General features: G+C 39.1%; 1 protein-coding gene across 1 annotated transcript; it reads right to left on the bottom strand.

The window, feature by feature from the left end:
- Window positions 1-9746: 9746 nt before the first annotated feature.
- LOC131689673 (uncharacterized) lies at window positions 9747-14783 on the bottom strand. Its single transcript, XM_058974923.1, has 8 exons — window positions 14599-14783; window positions 13874-14046; window positions 13288-13819; window positions 12899-13225; window positions 12593-12843; window positions 12071-12532; window positions 10649-12007; window positions 9747-10584 (listed from the first exon to the last, which is right to left on the bottom strand). Exons 1-8 carry the CDS (start codon window positions 14636-14638, stop codon window positions 9925-9927), a joined length of 3804 nt encoding a protein of 1267 aa, XP_058830906.1. The 5' UTR covers window positions 14639-14783; the 3' UTR covers window positions 9747-9924.
- Between the last annotated feature and the right edge of the window lie 4871 nt (window positions 14784-19654).

Raw genomic sequence — 19654 nt, 5'->3', positions numbered from 1 at the left:
TGATAGTCTCAAAAATTCGCTAAAGAAACGAACTCTGTTACTATTATTTGAAAAAATTAATTCTCCATGATGTTAAAATTTCAAATAAGACGGTTTCGGATTTATGCCATTTGAATATTAAGTTCGATTTTAACCAAACCGTGAATTTCTAGCTACGCCTCTGACCCAAAGTAAGTAGAAACAAAGTTGTTCTACAGTCGTCCACAAGAAACTTCTTCGAATACTGCCTTTTTATTACAATACAGTGAAGACCATGATTTAGTCTACTTCCGATTTTGTCAGTCTCATATGAAAATATGTTTGATGTGCTCTAGCAGACGAACAAGGCTGAATACGAGTAAATCCTTTCTTGAGCATATTTTTCTTACCTTAAAGATGCAAATATGCAAAAAAAATCATTTTTTTAAAATTTGCGCTAGCAGGCCCATTTAAGAGAAATTTATATTATATAATCAGAAATAGCTATCAGACTAGATCAAGGGAAGGGAAGAATATTTTAACAGCATCAGTTTATTATAAAGAAGGAAAGAAATATGTCCCGATTTAGTCAATGTCAGCTTAAAACACAACAGAAGACTGATAAAAATGGGTCTTTACTGTATTTATTATGCACAGTGTCCCACAAAAATAGTTACATCCCATTTTCTGAGGATATTTTCGTTCCATTGCATCGAATTACACCAATTTTTTGGTAGTTTTCAAGAGGTTATTTTTTCGACTTCTTCCAAAATTTTGATGAATCTATTCCCATTCGTGCGATAGTTTATGTTAAAACGGTTTACTAAATTAATTGGTATACTTAAGGGCTTATATGTTGCGGATTGAGAAAATACAGAAATTTTCAGCTTTTTTTCCTACACAATATTACAAAAGCTTATTAAGCAACTTTCCATAATAAGGTTGTAAAAATTAAAAAGTATTTGAGAATTATTAATAGCTTTAGTAATCGGAGTAGTGACCGTCGCAGTTTATTTTTTATGACTTGCGGTGAGCACGATTTCTCGAATTTCTGAACTGAAAATTATGGAATAGAAGTTATTTTTTAGAATTCTTTACAGATTTAACCTGCCAAAAATTACGCAAATGGCTCGGAATGAGACCCGCTGGTACCCTAAGACGATTTCGTTAGATTTTCAGAGTAGCGTGAACCCAGTGCACTAACACAAGTGACGGAAGGTTATCGAAAAGTTTCGTGGAAACGAAAATTCCAGTGATGATGATTTTCTGTAACGGATTTCGAGAGTTTTTTTGTTCTTTGGCATTAGGATGAGCGTATCTTTCAAATCAGAGATACTACTGGGAAGTCACATTTAGAAAAAGTCGATATCAAAGTAAAGTTTGAACTATGCACGCATGCACTTCAGAGGTAGCGTGATATCAAGAGCTACTGAAAAATGGCGTTTTCCGTTTGTTTCTGATATGTCATAAACGGTGTGTTTTTGTGTCTTTTAAAATGTTGTTTTTAATATTATTATTAGCAACTTTACCGAAGACACCAAGGCTCTAAATAATGTTTCCAGTTTATTCTCCGTAGTTATTTCCAAGAGAATTAATTACCAAAATTGTGTGTTTCAAGAGATGCTCTGTATTATATTGTATAATTTCTTTAAATACTTTGAGCCTCCAAAGTTAGTGGTTGGAAATAATGTGGTCTTGGCCATGAAAAAACTGGATTCGAACCTTTATTTAAGAATTATTGACATAAAAAGTGCATAACTTGAGAACGTGGCCTTGTGTACTAATAATGCCGTCAATTTAGCACTCAAATGTACGTCATAAATAGCCCCTTATTTCACATTTTTTTATTTTGCGAAATTTTCAATCCCCCCGTCTGGCTATTTTCATAATTGATAATACAAAAAATCTGTACGAAAAACAATATGCAGTCTCAACCCACTCAAGTTTTTCTGCCAAATAACCTGGTAAATGTTAAATTAAAATGAATCCTTTATTTTAGAAAATGCGTCAAATGGGTGATGCTTTATTGTTTGAAAAGCCTCTGATATCAGTATAAATTAATGATATTTCAATAAAAGTAAATATAACTGGTTAATTTTTATTTTATATCGAATTCAAAAAGTGTGCAAAGTAGCCCCCAGATAGTCTACATAAAATATTTTTAAACGCTATATGAACAACTTTTCTATGCGTGAACCAATTCTGCTCATATTTGGCATACATAATACATACACGATGACAATAAATCTGATCTGTGCTGATACGATACAAGTCCTTCGATTATTAAAGGAGTTATATTTCGTCAAAATTGAAAAATTGGTAAAAAGTGCGCAAAGCTACTCCGCACGACGGTACTTAGGATAGGTTTTACAGCCGACTCAGTGACGCCACCATAGATATCACGGAGTTGGATTGAAAGACAGGTTTCCCGAGCAAACGAAAAACCCATAAAGACCATAAAAATGGTCCAAATGTACCCCCACTGCGTGGTGTTTTGATAGTGTTTGTAATGGGTTGGACCCATGGAAACACCGTGTCCATGATCCGGAAGATCCCATTTAAAACCCATATTCTGGTGTGTTTATGGGTTTTTGAGACCATTTCATGGTGTAAAATTTGGCGCGGACCATATTCATGGTATTTTTATGAGGTTGTATGGTGTTTGAACCCATTAGAATTTGCTCGGGATAGGTCTAGGATTCGCCACAAGTAGGCAATGCGACCACGAAATGAATATGTTTTTATGCGGTGGAATGGTTAGTCTCCGAGTATACGAATACTCAGAGCAAAAAGATATTTAGTTATGTTGTTCTTGTGTTTAAACTATGGATAGCGGGCTATCGAGCGTGATTTACTTTTTCCCTAAACTACAGAAATTTTAACTTTAACAAACAGCCGGCTATGTCTATTTGTTTATTTGTGGAGCAGGGAGTGAAGCTCATTTTCACCTCTTCTCCAGTAGGCATAAAACCTTCTCATCTTTTCATTGTCAACAGGCAATTTATAAAAAAAATTATAAACGAAAGCAACTAAACAAAACTGACTTCAAAAAACTTTTTTTTTTGATGGTGGCTCGGGACAAAAAAAAGTCGAAGGCATCAGAGAGTTGATTAAACGTACAACTCATACTGGTTATGGGTTCGTTATGACCATAATTAGTTCTAGCAACAGGAAGGCGGAAAAAAGGAGCAGTCGATATTACCTTGAATAATATCGGAGACAAACAAAGCCTTTGCGACATCACGACGACAACTGAGCAGGTCTAGACTGATCAATTTACATCTGTCTTCGCATGCGGGCAAATTTATCGGGTAATTCCAGGGAAGATGGCGCAAGGCAAATCGTAAGAACTTGCGTTGAACGGTCCCGATTCGGCTGATGCTGTTTTGATAGAATGGTGCCCAGACCACTGAAGCATATTCTAATATCGAGCGTAGTAGAGAGCAATAGAGAGAATTTAAACAGTGCACATTTCAGAAATTTTTGGCTGTACGAAAGATAAATCCAAGTGTACTGGAAGCTTTTGATGTTACGTATGAAACATGGTCTCTAAATGTTAACTTTGAGTCAAGAATTACACCTAGATCCTTAACAGAAGTATCTCTCCGAAAATTATTGCCATAAAGTTCACAATTGAAAATAATTAATGAATGCTTACGAGTAAAGGATACTACGGAGCACTTAGATGTATTCAAGACCATCTGATTGTTGCTGCACCAATTAGCGAAGATTTCTAGATTGCATTGAAGAAGTTTTGCATCATCAAGACATTTTACGACGGTGAATAGCTTGAAGCCATCGGCATAGGAAAGCTTGACACATTTTAGTGAAAGGTGGGCATCGTTCATGTATAATAGGAAGATTATGGGTCCCAGGGGGCTGCCCTGTGGAACTCCGGAGGTAGCAGCAAATGGTAGGGAAACAGTATCTCAAATTTTAACGCTTATTTGACGGCCAAATAGGTAACCAACTAAGAAAAGGTCCATTAAAACCCAGCTGTTCGAGTTTGGCAACAGCTATATGGTGGTTGATCTTGTCGAAAGCTGCAGTAAGGTCTGTATAAATCGCGTCAACTTGATGTCTTTGTTTGAGTGCATGAGTTATGTAGGATGTGTATGAAACTAAGTTTGTACTGGTAGATCGCTTAGAAATAAATCTATGTTGTTTTTATTATGTTACGGCAGTTGTGAGTGACAAAGTTTAGATCCTTTTTTAAAAACCAGGAATACAAAGGATCGCTTCCAACAGTCAGGAAAAATCCCTGATCGCAGAGAGTCGTTGAAAAGGCACGATAAAAGTGTAGCGAGACTATCAGAACATTGTTTTAGAACAATTGCTGGGATTCCTATCAGGACCGACGTTGCATGATTTTTTTAGCTTTCTACATGCAGTAATAACTGCATCAGAAGTGATACGAGGATGTTGACCGATGGGGAGCCCACATGGAACTCCAAGAACAGCAGTAGAGATTTGTGAAGAGTTCAGTTTATCGTATGTAAAAACACTGCTGAATTGGGAGTATTGCCAAAACTGTGAGCTAGTCTAATATCTATAATCGTTTGTAAATTGGGTAGTAGGTAAAAGCAGACGCGTTTACATTTGGATTTTTATTTATCTATTTCAGATTTATTTTTATTATTTATCATGATCATATATCTATGTATTCCTAATAACTCATGCTATGTCGTCAGTGATGCATTAAAACTTCGCATTGATTCCGCTTCTGTCTTCTTCCTGATCTCCTCTTGGGTCCTCTAGGTCTCAAGCGGATCAATCGACTATTAAGTAAATCGGAGTCGCTGGTATCCGTAATGTACACGAATATCTGCAACTATTTTGCCAGTTATTATTCCTATTCTAGTGTGTATTAATGATTGTTGCGATGTTGTAACATCACTTTGCTTGTTTAATACATTGGAAATTGTTAGATATTTTTCCTTCACAACGGACTTCCTCTCCTTCTCTTTTCTATTTAACCTAACCTTGTTAGATGCCTTTTCCCTCGGCTATGTTACCCCGTTATCCAACTTAAAATTTTAATATGTTCCGAACTCCCTTCTTAGGCGAGTATTTTGCTTTAAATGATAATCCGCTCCCTGAAAACCTCTTGGTTCATTCGTCGCGTACAACACCTGATTTCTTGGCCGTCTACCGTTCGTGGAATGAGAACAAAAACGCAGGCCTTCTTGCTTGCGCTCACTTCCTGCGACTATGACATTATCGTTCTCACCGAAACCACCGGCGCGGAGGTGGTGTGCTCATAGCGATAAAGAAACATCTAACTGGGACTGTACTAAAAATGCCTGGATGTGAAAGTTTGGAGCAAGTTGTCGTACGTGTTTTTGCCAGGTAGATCGTGATCCTGACTGGTACAACGTCCACTCCTCAGCTGTCCAGAGCATTCTGGACAAAGCTAATAGTACTTGTTGTAGGTGATTACAATCTCCCTCATCTCCGTTGGATATTCGATGACGATTTTAAGTGCTTCCTGAAAATGCAACTTCAGAACAAGAGACGGCCATCACAGAAACGTTGGTCGCTGGTGGCACTCTTAGCAACGTGAATGGACGGACACTCGTTCTAGCTTTCGTTAAGGTTGGACAGAGAAATGGTAAAATTCGCAAACGAAAAAAGCAGTTTTTTCCACACTGTATGTCAGATCTTTATAAAAATCAATCAGCAGTACTGTAACAACATTCTACATACGCTGATTGATTTTTATGAAGATCTGACATACGGTGTGGAAAAAAACTGCTTTTTTCGTTTGCGAATTTCTATCTTCGAGACAAAAATTCACAGTCTGCAGCCGGGTCGGTAGATCATCTCCGAGATGTATTTACCAGCTCTCCTGTCTATTCATCGCAACAGTGCCTTGAAACATTGCAAACGGATTGAAACGGATTGCTTGCCTCCTGTGTTTATTAAACATTCTGCCCCAGCACTTTCTGCACCAGTAAGTATTATTTTCCAGTATTCTATCTCAGAAAATGTGTATGGAAAGAAGCTGCTAAAGTTCCTTTTCAAAAGGCTGGAAACACACACAATATTGAAAACTACAGAGAAATCTTGCTGCTGAACTGCCTGACTAAAGTTAAGAAAAGTTAGTCTACAATGCGATGTACGCTGCTTCTTCCAACATAATTGACGAACGTCAACATGGATTTATTAAAAAAAACGTTCCGTCACTTCCAACTTGATGACGTACACAAGCTTTCTAGTTCCAGCTGTAGAAAAGCGATTTCACGAAAGAATTCGGCAAGGTGCCCCACAATATGGCTGTTTTGAAACTGGCGCGAGCAGGTTTTTCTGGATGGCTGCATTCGTACCTCTCACAACGATCCGCCTTCATTAGAATTGGCACCACACTCTCAAGCGCCGGAGTCAAGGTAGTCGCATCCTGCCTTTAATCTATCTCTTATTCATTAACGACCTCTGCACCCGCAGTCCTTGTGCTGCTTCCAAAATGGATTCGAAAGACACGTTGTCAAAAGCACATTCAATATCGAGAAAAACTCCTAAACTTGATTGCTTTTGTGAAAACGTTTTTTCAAAGTCGTAGACAACATTGCGTAACAGGGGGGGGGGGGGGGGGGGTAGTAGACTTCCCCTTCTGATATCCACCATTAGTAGTTCTAATTGAACTGACATGAACTTTTGATTTCGAAAGTAACTTATTCAATCTACTAGTGTCGTTGAGACTTAAGACATTTGTACAGAGGCTTTTCCAACCACTTCACTCAGAGGATCGAAGGGCATTTCTGTATGCTTTGCGAGCCAACTTAAATGCCTACGACCCGTCCCTGCGTCTGCGATTCCAAGCTCTTTTACATAACTTTTTGAGTCGAACAAGTTCGGTATTCCACCAAGGTGTTCCTCTAGAAGCACGCATAATTCGAAGCGGACAAGCCTCTTGGTATAGTGATGCTATGAGTACGCTTGTTTTATCCACAACCTCTTCCAAGTTACTTGGAGATTCAATCGTCGGAAGATACCCATGAAAAACTAGGTTTGGCTCTTCGTAGAAGTCCCAGTTCGTAGATTTGGGATATGCATCACTGTCTTTTATGAGGGGAAACCCATTTCTGCCATAGTATAATACAACCCTTTACAAATCATCAGAAGGTGATGGTTCATTATGCGGTAAATATGCCGAACAATAGACGTATATCTTGTTTATGTTGTCAACAGTCATATTTACCGTGAGAAATATCGCGAGTTCTGAGGTGGGATATAAGACATGCGTCAATAGCACTATTCACAAGTATACATGCGTGAGGCATTTCACGTGGATTTGTCATGCCAATTTTTGTTGAAAGCTACGAAGACGAGGTTAATAGCTTTCTAATATACAAGTTTCCTTTATGGAAACACGGTTCTTGAACCAGAGCTATGGAAGCCTTTCATTCCTGCACAAGGCGGAATAGATTCATAGTTGCTGTACTTTTATGCTGAATATTAATTTGTGCTACTCTAACCATACTCGATTACAGCACTACACATTTCATCATCAGCACTTATTGTACAGGAACTAGAAGATACCAAACACGTTGGTATATAATCGCCTATAGCCAACCCCGAAATGGGTATTAGGGGCATGGCCATCATTTGAATCCAACGATTTGCGAAGAAACAAACTGTATCAGAGATTCAGACCTCAGCAGGGAGAAGCACCTTGACTTGAGGACTCCTGTTTTCAGTCGCCTCTAACGATATGGCAACAGGAACCCAGTGGATCAATTCTTGGTTGAGATACTTCGACCCGCTGGACGCCAAACAGCCTCTAGGCTGGTTTTGTCCGGAGAAAGATAATTAACTGTTATCAACCTCCTCGTGGACTACAGTCAGTAATAAGCGAGACGTCAATAATAACCGTGGAATTACTTCATTGAGTGCTGTCTCGAAGTTGTTTGAGCTGGTGATTATGGAACCTCTTTAGGTTCACTGCAAGCGGTACCTAAGTGACGATGAACATGGCTTCACGTCTGATCGATCGTCAGCGACTAACCTGCTTTGCCTAACATCCTACATAACAGAGAGTATGGAACGTCGCGCTTAAACTGATGTTATCTATACAGATCTCTCTGCCGCTTTTGACAAAGTGAACCATGACATAACAGTTTGTTGTTGCAGTTGTTCCGATCCTACCTTACAGATCGAGAAATAGTGGTTGTCATTGGAGATTATCAGGCACCCACATTTACTTCTACGCCAGGAATACCCCAGGAAAGCCACTTGGGACCGCTGATGTTTCTAATTTACTTCAACGACGTTCATCTAGTTCTGAGGCCTCCACACATTAACTTCGCAGACGACCTCAAGATATTTCTTCTCATTCGCTCTACTGAAGATTGTGGATTACTCCAACGACAGTTTGAAACCTTCGCTGACTGGTGTAACACGAACCGTATGTGTGTTAATCCAACGAAGTGCTCGGTGATATCGTTCTCACGGATAAAGGACTCGGTTTGTTTAACTACCGTCTACAGGAAATTGAAAAACGTTTAAACAGCACAGTTATACAGTTATACAGTTAGCAAAGCATCTCGAATGTTGAAATGCATCTTCAGGATAGCCAAAAATTTTACAGATATCTATTGTCTCAAATCGCTGTACTGCTCTTTGTCGCGGTCAATCCTAGAGTACTGCTGCGAAGTTTGGAGCCCAAACTATAACAACGGTATTGAGATAATTGAGTTCGCGCAACGAAGCTTTTTACGTTTTGCGCTTCTTAGGTTACCATGGAGAGATCCCGTCCGTCTGCCAAGTAACGAAAGCCGGTGCCAGCTGATTAGTTCGGAACCCCTGCTTGTTCGAAGGAATACAGCAAGGGCTTTATTCGTTGCTGATACTTTACAAGGTTATCTGGATTGCCCAGTCATCTTGGAACAAATTAACATAAATGTCGCACCTTTAACAACGCAAAACAACCTTATGCTCCGATTGCCATTTCGACGCACTAATTATAGCATGCACGGAGCCATTACTGGCCTACAAAGGATCTTCAACCGTCTCGCATCAGTTTTCGACTTTAATTTGTATCGCTCAACTCTACGTCTAGGATTTTTCAGAACCTTCTACGGACTCATTAATTTCGGCTGATTCCTTCATTATCTGTTGTATCGTTGTTTTTATTCACTTTATTGTTATTTTTTTTACCAAACTTTTGTAACGATTTGTCTGTTGGGGGCCATTCATAAACAATGTCTCGCAGAAAAAATAGTCTAAAATACAGTGCCCCTCCAAACATATCGAAAATTGTTGATGGTTTTATTATATCCACTCCACTAGTACGTCTCAAATTCATTTTAAGTTTTAAGATACTCGTATTATAGTTGAGTGGGGCTTGTCGACGGGAAAATAACTTCGGAATGTACCGCTAGGACACTGTCATTCTGAAATGGGTCATTGGAAAATCGGCAGAGCTAACACCTCCTTCATCGCGAAATCAAGTTGTTTGAAAAGGGAAGCCAGACCATATGCAGAAAGCTTTTTCCATAATACCACTGCCGGCCAGTGGGGTTTGGAAGGTTAACACACACACCCGTGCAAGTCATATTAGTAGCATGATATGAAAAATAGAGGTACATTGACGGAGCAATCAAGAATCCTATTCCAATTCACCAGAATGGAATAATAATATATAATATTTTAGATCATTTGGCCGTTCTCATCAATATAGGTATATTGAACGAAGTGAAGTCTACGTTGCTCCCTTTATGTAGATATCATTAATCGTACGTCAATTATTCAATGAGTGGAATCGAAATACTAAGTATGTATCAAATATATCGCAGCAGAAGAAATATTTATTCGGTATATGTATATTTTCTATGATATTTCTATTGTAGGTGTATAATATTTTGTGGGTTATTCTAATAATCAACATAATTTTGATCTTATATTTTCCCATAAATATCACCAATAATGCTCCCCGTAGTATAATTATTAAAGTAGACGTTGATCTGCTTATTGCAGTCTAAACTGCTCCAGCGAATTACCTGCCAACATGTAAATTTCATCCGGCGTCGAAGGTGCTCCCAATTCAATCCACTCACTCGGCAAACCAGCATCTTTACGGGCGGAAAGTAACGCTTGTCTCAGGGCGAATATGATCGAAATAGTCATATTCATGGCCGGTTCACCGGTAGCTTTGGATCGTAGAACGCCAGCTTCGTTAGAGCTGTTCCGCAGGAATCGGATGCGGAAATCAACAGGAATATCCTTCGCACCCGGTGGTTTGTAGGTCCAGGTTCGGTTCGTCAGCAGTGCTCCATTCTCGGGGTCGTACACGAGAGCTTCCGTTAAATAGTATCCGATTCCCATGACAAACGATCCCTCAATTTGGCCGACATCGATGCCGGGACTTAAACTTTCACCAACATCTTCCAAGATATCCACACGCAGGAACTGTACATTACCGGTTAAAACATCTACCTCGACTTCGGAACAGCTGAGGCCCCAGATTACATACGGGACAAGGTCCGACCCTTTGTACATGTAGGTTGCACATAGGTCGACACTTTGCATGTGGCATTTGTCGATGAGAACCTCCCACGAGTCGTCTTTGTTAGCTTCCCGAATAGGATTTATACGTTCCAAAAGTACATCGCAAGCTCGCTTGACGGCCTGTGGATGGGATAAGAATTTTGATTGTGAAATGATTCTGAAACAAGTGGACACATCTACTCACAAAACAAACTGCTTCACTGGTTATGCTACCACCACTACAAATTGCATTCGGAGCGGTCAAGTTATTGGTTGGTTTGATTATTACCTTGTTTAGCGGGATTCTCAATACATGGGCGGCTACTTGGGCGACCTTAGTATTCATACCTTGACCCATTTCGATTCCACCATGAGCAATTGAAACTGACCCATCATCGTGATAAATACTAACAATAGCATGCAGTGATCCGAAATAACCCTGCGGGTATCTCATTGGGACGATAGCGATTCCTCGCTTACGCCAGCGATTCTCCACATTAAACTGATCAACCTTTTTCTTTCTAGCATCAAACTCTACGTCCATGCGGAACTGTGGCATTAGTTCCAACATTTTCATGTCTTCCGGCATGTTCGCCATGCGAACCTTCAAAGGATCTAATCCAGTGGCAAACGCTACGTGTTCCATAATATTTTCAATCATAGCGACACCTTCGGTTGTTCCCGGAGCTCGACACCACGTGTTGCTGGCACAGTCTGTCTTCGCTCCCTTGGCTACCGTTTTGAATACACTCTTATCGTAGCAGTTGGCGAAAAACTGTCCTGCGTGTCCTACAGATTCATTCAAGCTATATCCGAAATCGTGAACATATTCGTTGTATAGTTTTACTATTTTTCCATCCTTGTTTACATCGACTTCGTAGTCGGCTATGACCGGATAGCGTTTACCAATAGCATCCATGTTAGCTTCCAGAGTCATTACGAATCGAACTGGTCTTCTGGTAAGATGAGCGGCCAGAGCACAAGCGCATGCAATTAGAGTAGCACGACTTACCTTACCACCATATCCTCCGCCGAGTCTTCGAACGTAGAGGTTCAAGCTGTTCTGTGGAACCTTCAGCATTCTTGCGATGGCCATCTGTGTCAGATCCACCCATTGAGTCGACGAATACACATCCATACCATCTTCAATAGGTATGCAGACACAGGTTTGGGTCTCCATGTAGTAGTGATATTGTCCTCCAATCTCGAAATGACCTTTGATTTTTATTTCGCCTTCAGGAGCTGAATCGTAGTTTTCTCCGTGGGTACTATAGGGCATCTCCTTGATACGATGTTGAGCGTTAAATTTCAGAACCTCTTGAGCCGTTGGTAAAACCACATCAGGATCCGTCTTTTCATAAGTTACCTTCACAAATTTTACGGCACGGTTTGCAATAGCAAATGTGTTCGCCACGATCAATCCGATCGGTTGTCCATGGTATTCGACCTTTTCGCTGGCGAAGATCTGTTCCACCTCTGAACCCATGAAGTCCGGGAAGTACATGAAGTTATTTGCTCCGGGGATATCTTTTGCGGAGAAGAAGGCTACCACACCGGGTTTGTTCTGGGAAATAAAATTTACAATGTAATAACTCTAGATTCAAGCGAAGTTGTGACTCATTCTTACCAATGCTTCAGAAGCGTCCAGCTGTTTAATGGTTGCATGAGGTTTCGTACCGAGAACAAATGCGGCATACAGCTCATTTGGAAGGGTTGGCATGTCGTTTGCGAACTTGGCTTCCCCGGAAGTCTGCGCAAGTCCTTCAATTTTCGGAACGTTCTTCGTAAGCGGCCAGTTTTCTTTATGTGTGTCAAATCTTTGCGATGCGGTTGATAGTGGGCGCTCGAGGACAGTACCTCCGGACTTCAGCTGCGACTCGATCATAGCACCTTTTACTGGCGCAATGTTCAGAACGAATTTGTAGAACAGCGAAATAGCTAAATTTTTGCGATATTCTGGGGAAGCATCTGGGAGCACCCAATCTGGATTGAGCTCATTGGAAAGCGTTAGAAGAGTGGATTGGAAGATTTCGTTTTCGAACAGGTTTTTTCCAGCTATGAATTTCTCCGTTTGGATTGCATGCGTGAACTGATGAATGTTGAGATTTTGGATTATACTAATTTTTAATATTGTCTAAATTACACCTACCTTAGGATTGATCCCGCCAAAGCAAACAGTAGCGGTTTCAATTGTTTTCTTGCTTGGACCAAACTTCATCAAAAAGGCTCCGTTAACGTATGCGTGAGCGTTTTGAGCTCTCGGCATGATCTTAAATGAACGGAACACGAACACTTTTGGATCTAACGCGGGCAAAATTACATTCAAAATGAGTTTCTTCTTCATATCCATGTTGACGAACTGCTCAGGAGTAACTAAGCTTGTTCTACCACCAGATTCCGCTGTAATTGAACGATAATTATAAATGTGAACCATTTTCTTGATCCATAGTATTACCAATCGTTAGCTTAGCTCCGGTAGCTTCCAGGATCAGGTATAAATCCGACGGAAACTCTTTGTGTTGTTGTTTAATGCTAAGGTTTCCAGCGATAGTTCCAGTGTTGCGAACCGGAACATTTGCAATCAGGTCAATGTGCTTTACCAGCTCCGAACAATAGTTGAAATTTGGATTCGTGGATGCAGCCTCCGACAGAATAGTCATCAATTCTGTCAGCGAAACGTTGGCTCCAATTACTAGCTTACTACCAAATGAGTGCGTTCGTAATTCTTCAACAGAGTTGACATCTATAAAGACTTGAAGATTTTCGCATCTTCGGTAGACACCTGAAATCGTTTATTGAAATGATCATAAGATGAATAAAATCTTGGTTTTAAAACCCACTTACCATGAGCAGTGTTGCCAGCGACTAGCATGTACGATTTCGCGCCAATTTTTTCGAAAATCCCAAATATATCGCTCACGTTGTACACCTTATGCCACTCTTTATTCTCAACGAAACTTAAATGTACTTCTCGTTTGCTGTCATTCTTTCCAACAACAGAACATTTTCCAGCACACGCCGTTCCCGTTTTCGGGCAGATTTTGGTTAAATCTTCAATATCTTGGCATGCTTCCTTCAGTCGGGGTTCCGCATCGAGTGCCAATGATTTGAACGCATCCAGAATTGGTCGATAGCCAGTGCAACGGCAAATGTTACCTCCGAAGGCATTTTCCACCTCAGCCATGGTAACGTTACCCTGCTTGGACTCCAGCAAACTGTACATATTCATGACCATTCCAGGAGAACAGTACCCGCACTGGGTCCCGTTGAAATGAGCCAAAACTTTCTGCGTCTGATGATAGCCATCCTGTTTGTCTCCAATCCCTTCAACCGTAATCACGTCCAATCCGTGACATGAGAAAACGGGGAAAAGACACTAGAATAAAAAACTTCTGTAACACAAAGTTTATGAATATGCGCTTCCATTTACCGAATTAACCGCCCACGATGACTGCTGCTTAGTTGCGGGATGAATCCCATTAACGTTGACAATGCAAGCTCCGCAGCCTCCCTCCAGACACATGAACTTGGTACCACTGAGGTGGGCATGGTTCCTTATGAATGAATTCAGTGAAGTATCGATGGGTACGGTTTTTGGATCGACTACAGGTTGTTTACCCACATTCGTATAAAAATATAACAGATATACTCTCAGCGTTAAAAGCAATTTATTTTTTGTCTAGTCATGCTACGATGGCACAAAATGTGTTGATGTAGTCCCAATATTTCGATGCAACAAACACTTATCTTTACCGGCAATCATCGCATCACATGTTTGACATTCAAATTTGGAAGTTTATATACACACGCGAATACGCAAGGTCATTTTTTGACGATTATGATATGCCTTTTTGTGTTCTGATAATAGTATCAATTGATAAATTTGGAGAAAATTCTCAATAGGACTTAAGTAATTGGCTTGAATTCGCGTCCAAAAGAAAACCGTTTACGGCAATAACAATGAGAGATAAATAACGTTAATAACTTAGCTTCTTAGTCATTTGCACAAAATGTTAATCAAAACCGTTGTTCTACGATTGGTACTGGACAATTAGAGGCAATAATTACATCTTGTTGAAAAGTTTCTCCAGAAATGTTTTATGATCTACGAAAGCTTTCGTTCTATTCCACCATATCACTCAAAATAGTACCCACCTTGGTAGGTCTTTCCATTTATGGTAAAAACAACTTCCATTTTTCTTTCACGATTTGCTGAATGTTTACAAATTTTTAAACAAATTTAACCTGTTGCGAATGCAAAACAATTTTTCTTGACAAAAACTCTTGAAATTAGCAGCTAGCAACGATCTTCTCACTACGACTAGTCGTGAGCGAGTGTGGACTAGCAGGCTGGTAGCGTGGTTTTAACGTCTTTGGGGATTAACTGTTGCATGCCTCTCACTCACATCACACATGTGTGAAGCTCTGGTTCTTGCGTGCAACACCAGCCACCAATCAGAGAGTCAACCAATTTTATACAGTAGAAATATTTTGGTAAAAGCAGGCATTGTGTTTTTTATTGCTGAATTCTGGGGTGTGGTTCGATGAAGTCCTCACTAGGGTACGAAAGACGGGAAAGACGGGATAGCGGGCCTAATGAGTATTTCTAATTAGCCAGTCACGTTTGTTTTATCTCGTAGCAGCTCGGCACCATGACAATCGACAAATTTGGAGGTGGTTTGTTTTTGTTATTAACCCCTTCACTGCCCATTCAAGTATAAGAGTCCCATATGGATTTTTGTCGAAAATGATTTGTCTGTATTGTATTTGTATTATGATTGTATTCTGTAGCATTACTGAATCACTGAATCAATGCACAAATAAGATTATCAGGTTTGTTTAGAAAATATCGAAATATAATAAAACATTATATTGTCCCATCCATAAGGCTCAATAAAATTGTATATCTTGAACAGCGTTTTTCTCCGCTTGCTGTTTTCAACGTTTTTGAACAGGTAGAACTTTTGATTTAGGCAAGATTCGCTCACAAAAACCAGTAGGGCTAACAAATGTGACTACTACCTTTCAATGAAGCACTGACAGTTACACGTATCAGCTCTAGAACTGAAGTTATTGCAATTGGTCTGATTAGATTTCGATGAAGCAGTGCTGCCAAGGATGGTTTACGTTGACAACTGAAAACATCTTAGTTATTTTGCAGGATTACATAAAACCTATCAATTTCGACTGTCTTCGACTACATTTTTCACGTAATTGGACTATTGCATTGAGCCTTGGAAATTGAGCAGCTTCTAGCACTGCGAAGGAAGCATTTATCATTATAAAAAAAAGGTTTTTCGTGTTTCTTGACCCCACCGTTTTCAAGGAAAAATAGTTTTGAAACCCTTCATGCACTAGGAAAAAGTTGGACATGAAAGGGTTAAAAACAGTCTTGCGATTTTTTTTTTAAATTGTGTTGGTCGCAATATAAGCATTGCATTGAAAGAATGTAAAATGTTAAACGGTAGATCGTATGTATGAGGAATGGAATGCAGTAACATGGTATTAACTTGTATCTATTATAAAATATTTTGCATGTGAAATTTCAAGATGGGGTTTGGCTGATATTAAGATAACTATTATAAACTTATTTTCAACATTGCTCTCCTGATTTGCAAAGCAAATTATTCTATTCTCGTACCCCCTACATAAACATCACATACACGCGTTCCAAAAACCATATTATTATGAAACTAACGTGAACCTCAAATTTTCTTTATCAGGATTTAAGTTCAGATTCAACTCGTTTCGAAAATCATAGTTTCAATATATTCTAATCGTGAAAATAAAAAAAATCATCTGTTAATGTTTTATACAATTGGATCAAAATTCGCATATTTTGGGCTGACAATCAGCTTATTAGTCGTGCATTTTGAGCTTTTAACTTGTATAAAGTTATGACTTGTTTCGAAAATATGGCAGTATTATTCAACGTTCATTTTGTCCGAGGAGCGCTCAATGAAATAAAGGGCTTCGTGTTAATAATGAGAGCAAAAACGACTGTATGATTTGAAAATATTTATAGTATGGAGATATACAGGATATAATTTATATTTGGTGCCTTATAGGCATCACGCACGTGGAAATGATTTTTAAAGAGCTTGTAGAAAATAAAATCAACGTTCGTTGATAAAATTTTGTACAACTTCTTCCGATTCGCAAAAAAACGAGTAGGCTTTCGATGGAAGTGGATGCGTTTTCGCAACATGTCGCGTTTTTCACCTGCAAAATTCAGTTCTCGGTACTACTAACATTTTGGAAAATTGATGGAAACAAATTCAAACACCGAGAATTACCAAGTAATTGTCTGGATTAAATTTCGGAGACAAGTTTGTGGTCATCGGTTTGAACACTGCAATACTGACAGGTTGCTGTTCAAAGCGCTCGTTTCTCTAACAGCCTGTGTAACGAGCGCTTTGAACAGCAACCTGTCAGTATGCTGAAATGGACTATTCGAGGCTTCAGTTTTTGTGATCAGTGTCACACAGAGAAGTGTAAGGTTCTTAGTGACGGCCTTTCTCAAAAATCAAGTACCTGGATGGTGCATCAAAGGATGCTGTTTAATTTACAGACATTTCCTGCAACTAAACGATGAGATGAATCCCCGGATGGCGTCTCCGGTGTCGGTAAACAAGGTTGAACCACAGTTATATATTCCATCCCTGTCGCCTGGAGGCATTACGTTAAATATTGAGTGAAGAATTCTGCGACAGGCGGCGCGAGCAAATTGGTGAGATCCTTCCATTTTTAAATATAACCTTTCGCTTTCGTATGTTGTTTAGCGGAACGATTTAACTCATTCGAATGATTCAGACACGTACATCCGCTGTATACACAAACAAAGTAATGAACTTTATTCGTGTATAAAGCGGATATGCGTGTTTCATACACTTCTTGTGTTTGTGTCAGCGTCGTTTCCAGACTAGAGATGACACTGAAGAGGATGAACACAGATGGAGCCTGTTGTAAATATAAGTAAGGTAGTAGAATTTGGAGTTTATCTTGACACCACTTTTAAATTTTATATTTCTATCGTGATATTTTTTTCTTTTTTTCCTTTTTATTTTGAACGTAGAACCCGACTGTCGAAATTCGTTTTGAGGGATATTCCCGACAAACTTTTACTCGCAATAAAGTTGTTGATAGTAAACAGGAACAAAGGTTTTATCTTTCGTTGACTACTGTAAATTGTGTTTGGCCAAAGGTGGTTTTGTACGGAGTTTCCTTCAGGAAGAGTTTCGATGTTCGGTTTTTGCGCCTTAATCCTGGGTCAATCAAAGATTGATTTTATTTTGTGTCCCTCTACAAAATATCAAAAGAAATGTGTTTTATCACAGAGAACAGTCGTCCATTTTGATCTTTTAACTTGTATAAAGTTATGACTTGTTTCCAAAATATGGCAGTATTGTTCAAGGTTCTTTTTGTCCGAGGACGGTCAATAAAATAAAAAGCTTGACTGTATGATTTGAAAATATTTATTGTATGGAGATATATAGGATATGATTTCATAAATTAATTAAATAAGATATTGAATTTATTTATTTATTTATTAACATCGCAGCTCTAATGCCGAGAGATGATTTTCCTTCCTTAAAATTCTTTTTTTCAGTGGTCAGGGCTAGGGAAAGGTGTAAACACCGCTCTCCCATCCCAAAGGACCAACGATTTATTATATTCCCTTCAAACTGAAACGGTCGGTACGGTTGTTCTCGTTTTTTCCTCCTTTAAGATTGAAAACAATTTGGTAATTAAATTATTCATTAAATGGATAATTTAATAGCCGTTTAATTTTGAAACATCTTCAAACCCAACTCTGCACAGTAGGCCTAGCCTTTTTGATATTTGCAACATATGTCAATATGCTTCAAATTGTAATATTGCCAAGGAAAACACTACAGAAAACAGCAGTGTTTTCTAGGATGCTTTTCAATACTGGTTGTGCAAGGGTTAAAATAAAACGAAATAGAATAGAATAGTATAGAATAGTACAATTTTTTCCAACATTTTATTGTTCTATCTCTAATACAATCAGCACAGAACCTCCAAACATGTAGTGATGGCAGTGTTAGTTTATCAAAAGCTCGGTGCTTCCAGAACAAGTGATACAAAAATTTCATATTTCTTAAGAGCAGACTGTTGGCAACATCTCTGATTTTTTTTAAAAGTGTTTGATGCAATTTCTCTTTTTTTAGAGACAAAAATATGTGACGCGGAAAACCCGCCAACTTACCACGGCCCCGGGGTAAGTTGGCGGTATGGTAGGATATGACAAAAACTAAGCAATCAAATGGAGATTCAATTACCTCAAGGGTCCTTTTGGAACGCGCTGAATGTCTTTTCGAGAAAACTGTATATTAACCGACATTCGCTATTATATTTCAGTTTTAATACCCCGGCATTTTGACTTTGACGCTTACTCCCTATTCAAAAGCAAATTTTCGAAATTTTTCGTGCAATTGGCCGGAATAAATGTCTCCTACATTGGCGAGATACACAAGAAAAAGATTTCATTACTTTGGAGTGAATCCCAGAAATAAAATTTTTTGATGACTTTTTTACACTGTTAATAGTACCGCCAACTTGCCCGGCGTGCTATACCGCCAACTTACCCCAACCGCATATTTTATTAAAAACTATTTAAAAAATAACTTTTTTGTGGAAAGCTCACGCGCTATCGAAAAATATAATCATTCGGGAAACAGATTGAAAATCACCCTAAGTATCGCAAAGTATTTAAAATTTAGAAAATGTACTTGGTATGCTCGAAAACACAATATCGCGCGCAATTTCAGCAAAACAAAATGTTTTGCAACAAAAACACATCGGATAATGTGTTTCACATTACTTGAGATACACAACGAGAGGCAACGCTTTATGTCTAAGAAACGGAGAAAAGGGGCTTCCTCCAACTTACCCCAACCGCCAACTAGCCCCGGGCTCCCTTATCAGTGGCGCCAAAATCTCAAATGCGGCCACAGTCCAACTTAAAATATATTTAAAAAGACCGTTAAAGCGGGCGAAGAATTGATTTCGAGTGTTTTGTCTGTTAGTCTGTGATTATATCACCAGACGATCAAGTTAGCTCAGTCAGTGCTGCGAAATTTCAAAATCAGTTACCTATTTCTGCTTGTATTTACCGCAACCAACATTCAGATTCATCGCCTCCCTCCCAACTTTCCATCTGACTGAAATTTCATGCAGAATCCAATGC

This window comes from Topomyia yanbarensis, chromosome 3 (assembly GCF_030247195.1).
Source record: "Topomyia yanbarensis strain Yona2022 chromosome 3, ASM3024719v1, whole genome shotgun sequence".
NCBI lineage: Eukaryota > Metazoa > Arthropoda > Insecta > Diptera > Culicidae > Topomyia > Topomyia yanbarensis.
Note: the sequence above shows the minus strand (reverse complement) of the source record. Positions and strands in the feature narration are given on the sequence as shown.

Excerpts from the sequence above, each read along its gene's own strand:
- LOC131689673 (XM_058974923.1), bottom strand. The coding sequence starts at position 14,638 with ATGGAAGTTGTTTTTACCATAAATGGAAAGACCTACCAAG. Across the intron at positions 13,226-13,287 it reads CGCTGGCAACACTGCTCATG|GTGTCTACCGAAGATGCGAA; the intron begins GTAAGTGGGTTT and ends AAACGATTTCAG. Across the intron at positions 10,585-10,648 it reads CCAGTGAAGCAGTTTGTTTT|GCCGTCAAGCGAGCTTGCGA; the intron begins GTGAGTAGATGT and ends TCCCATCCACAG.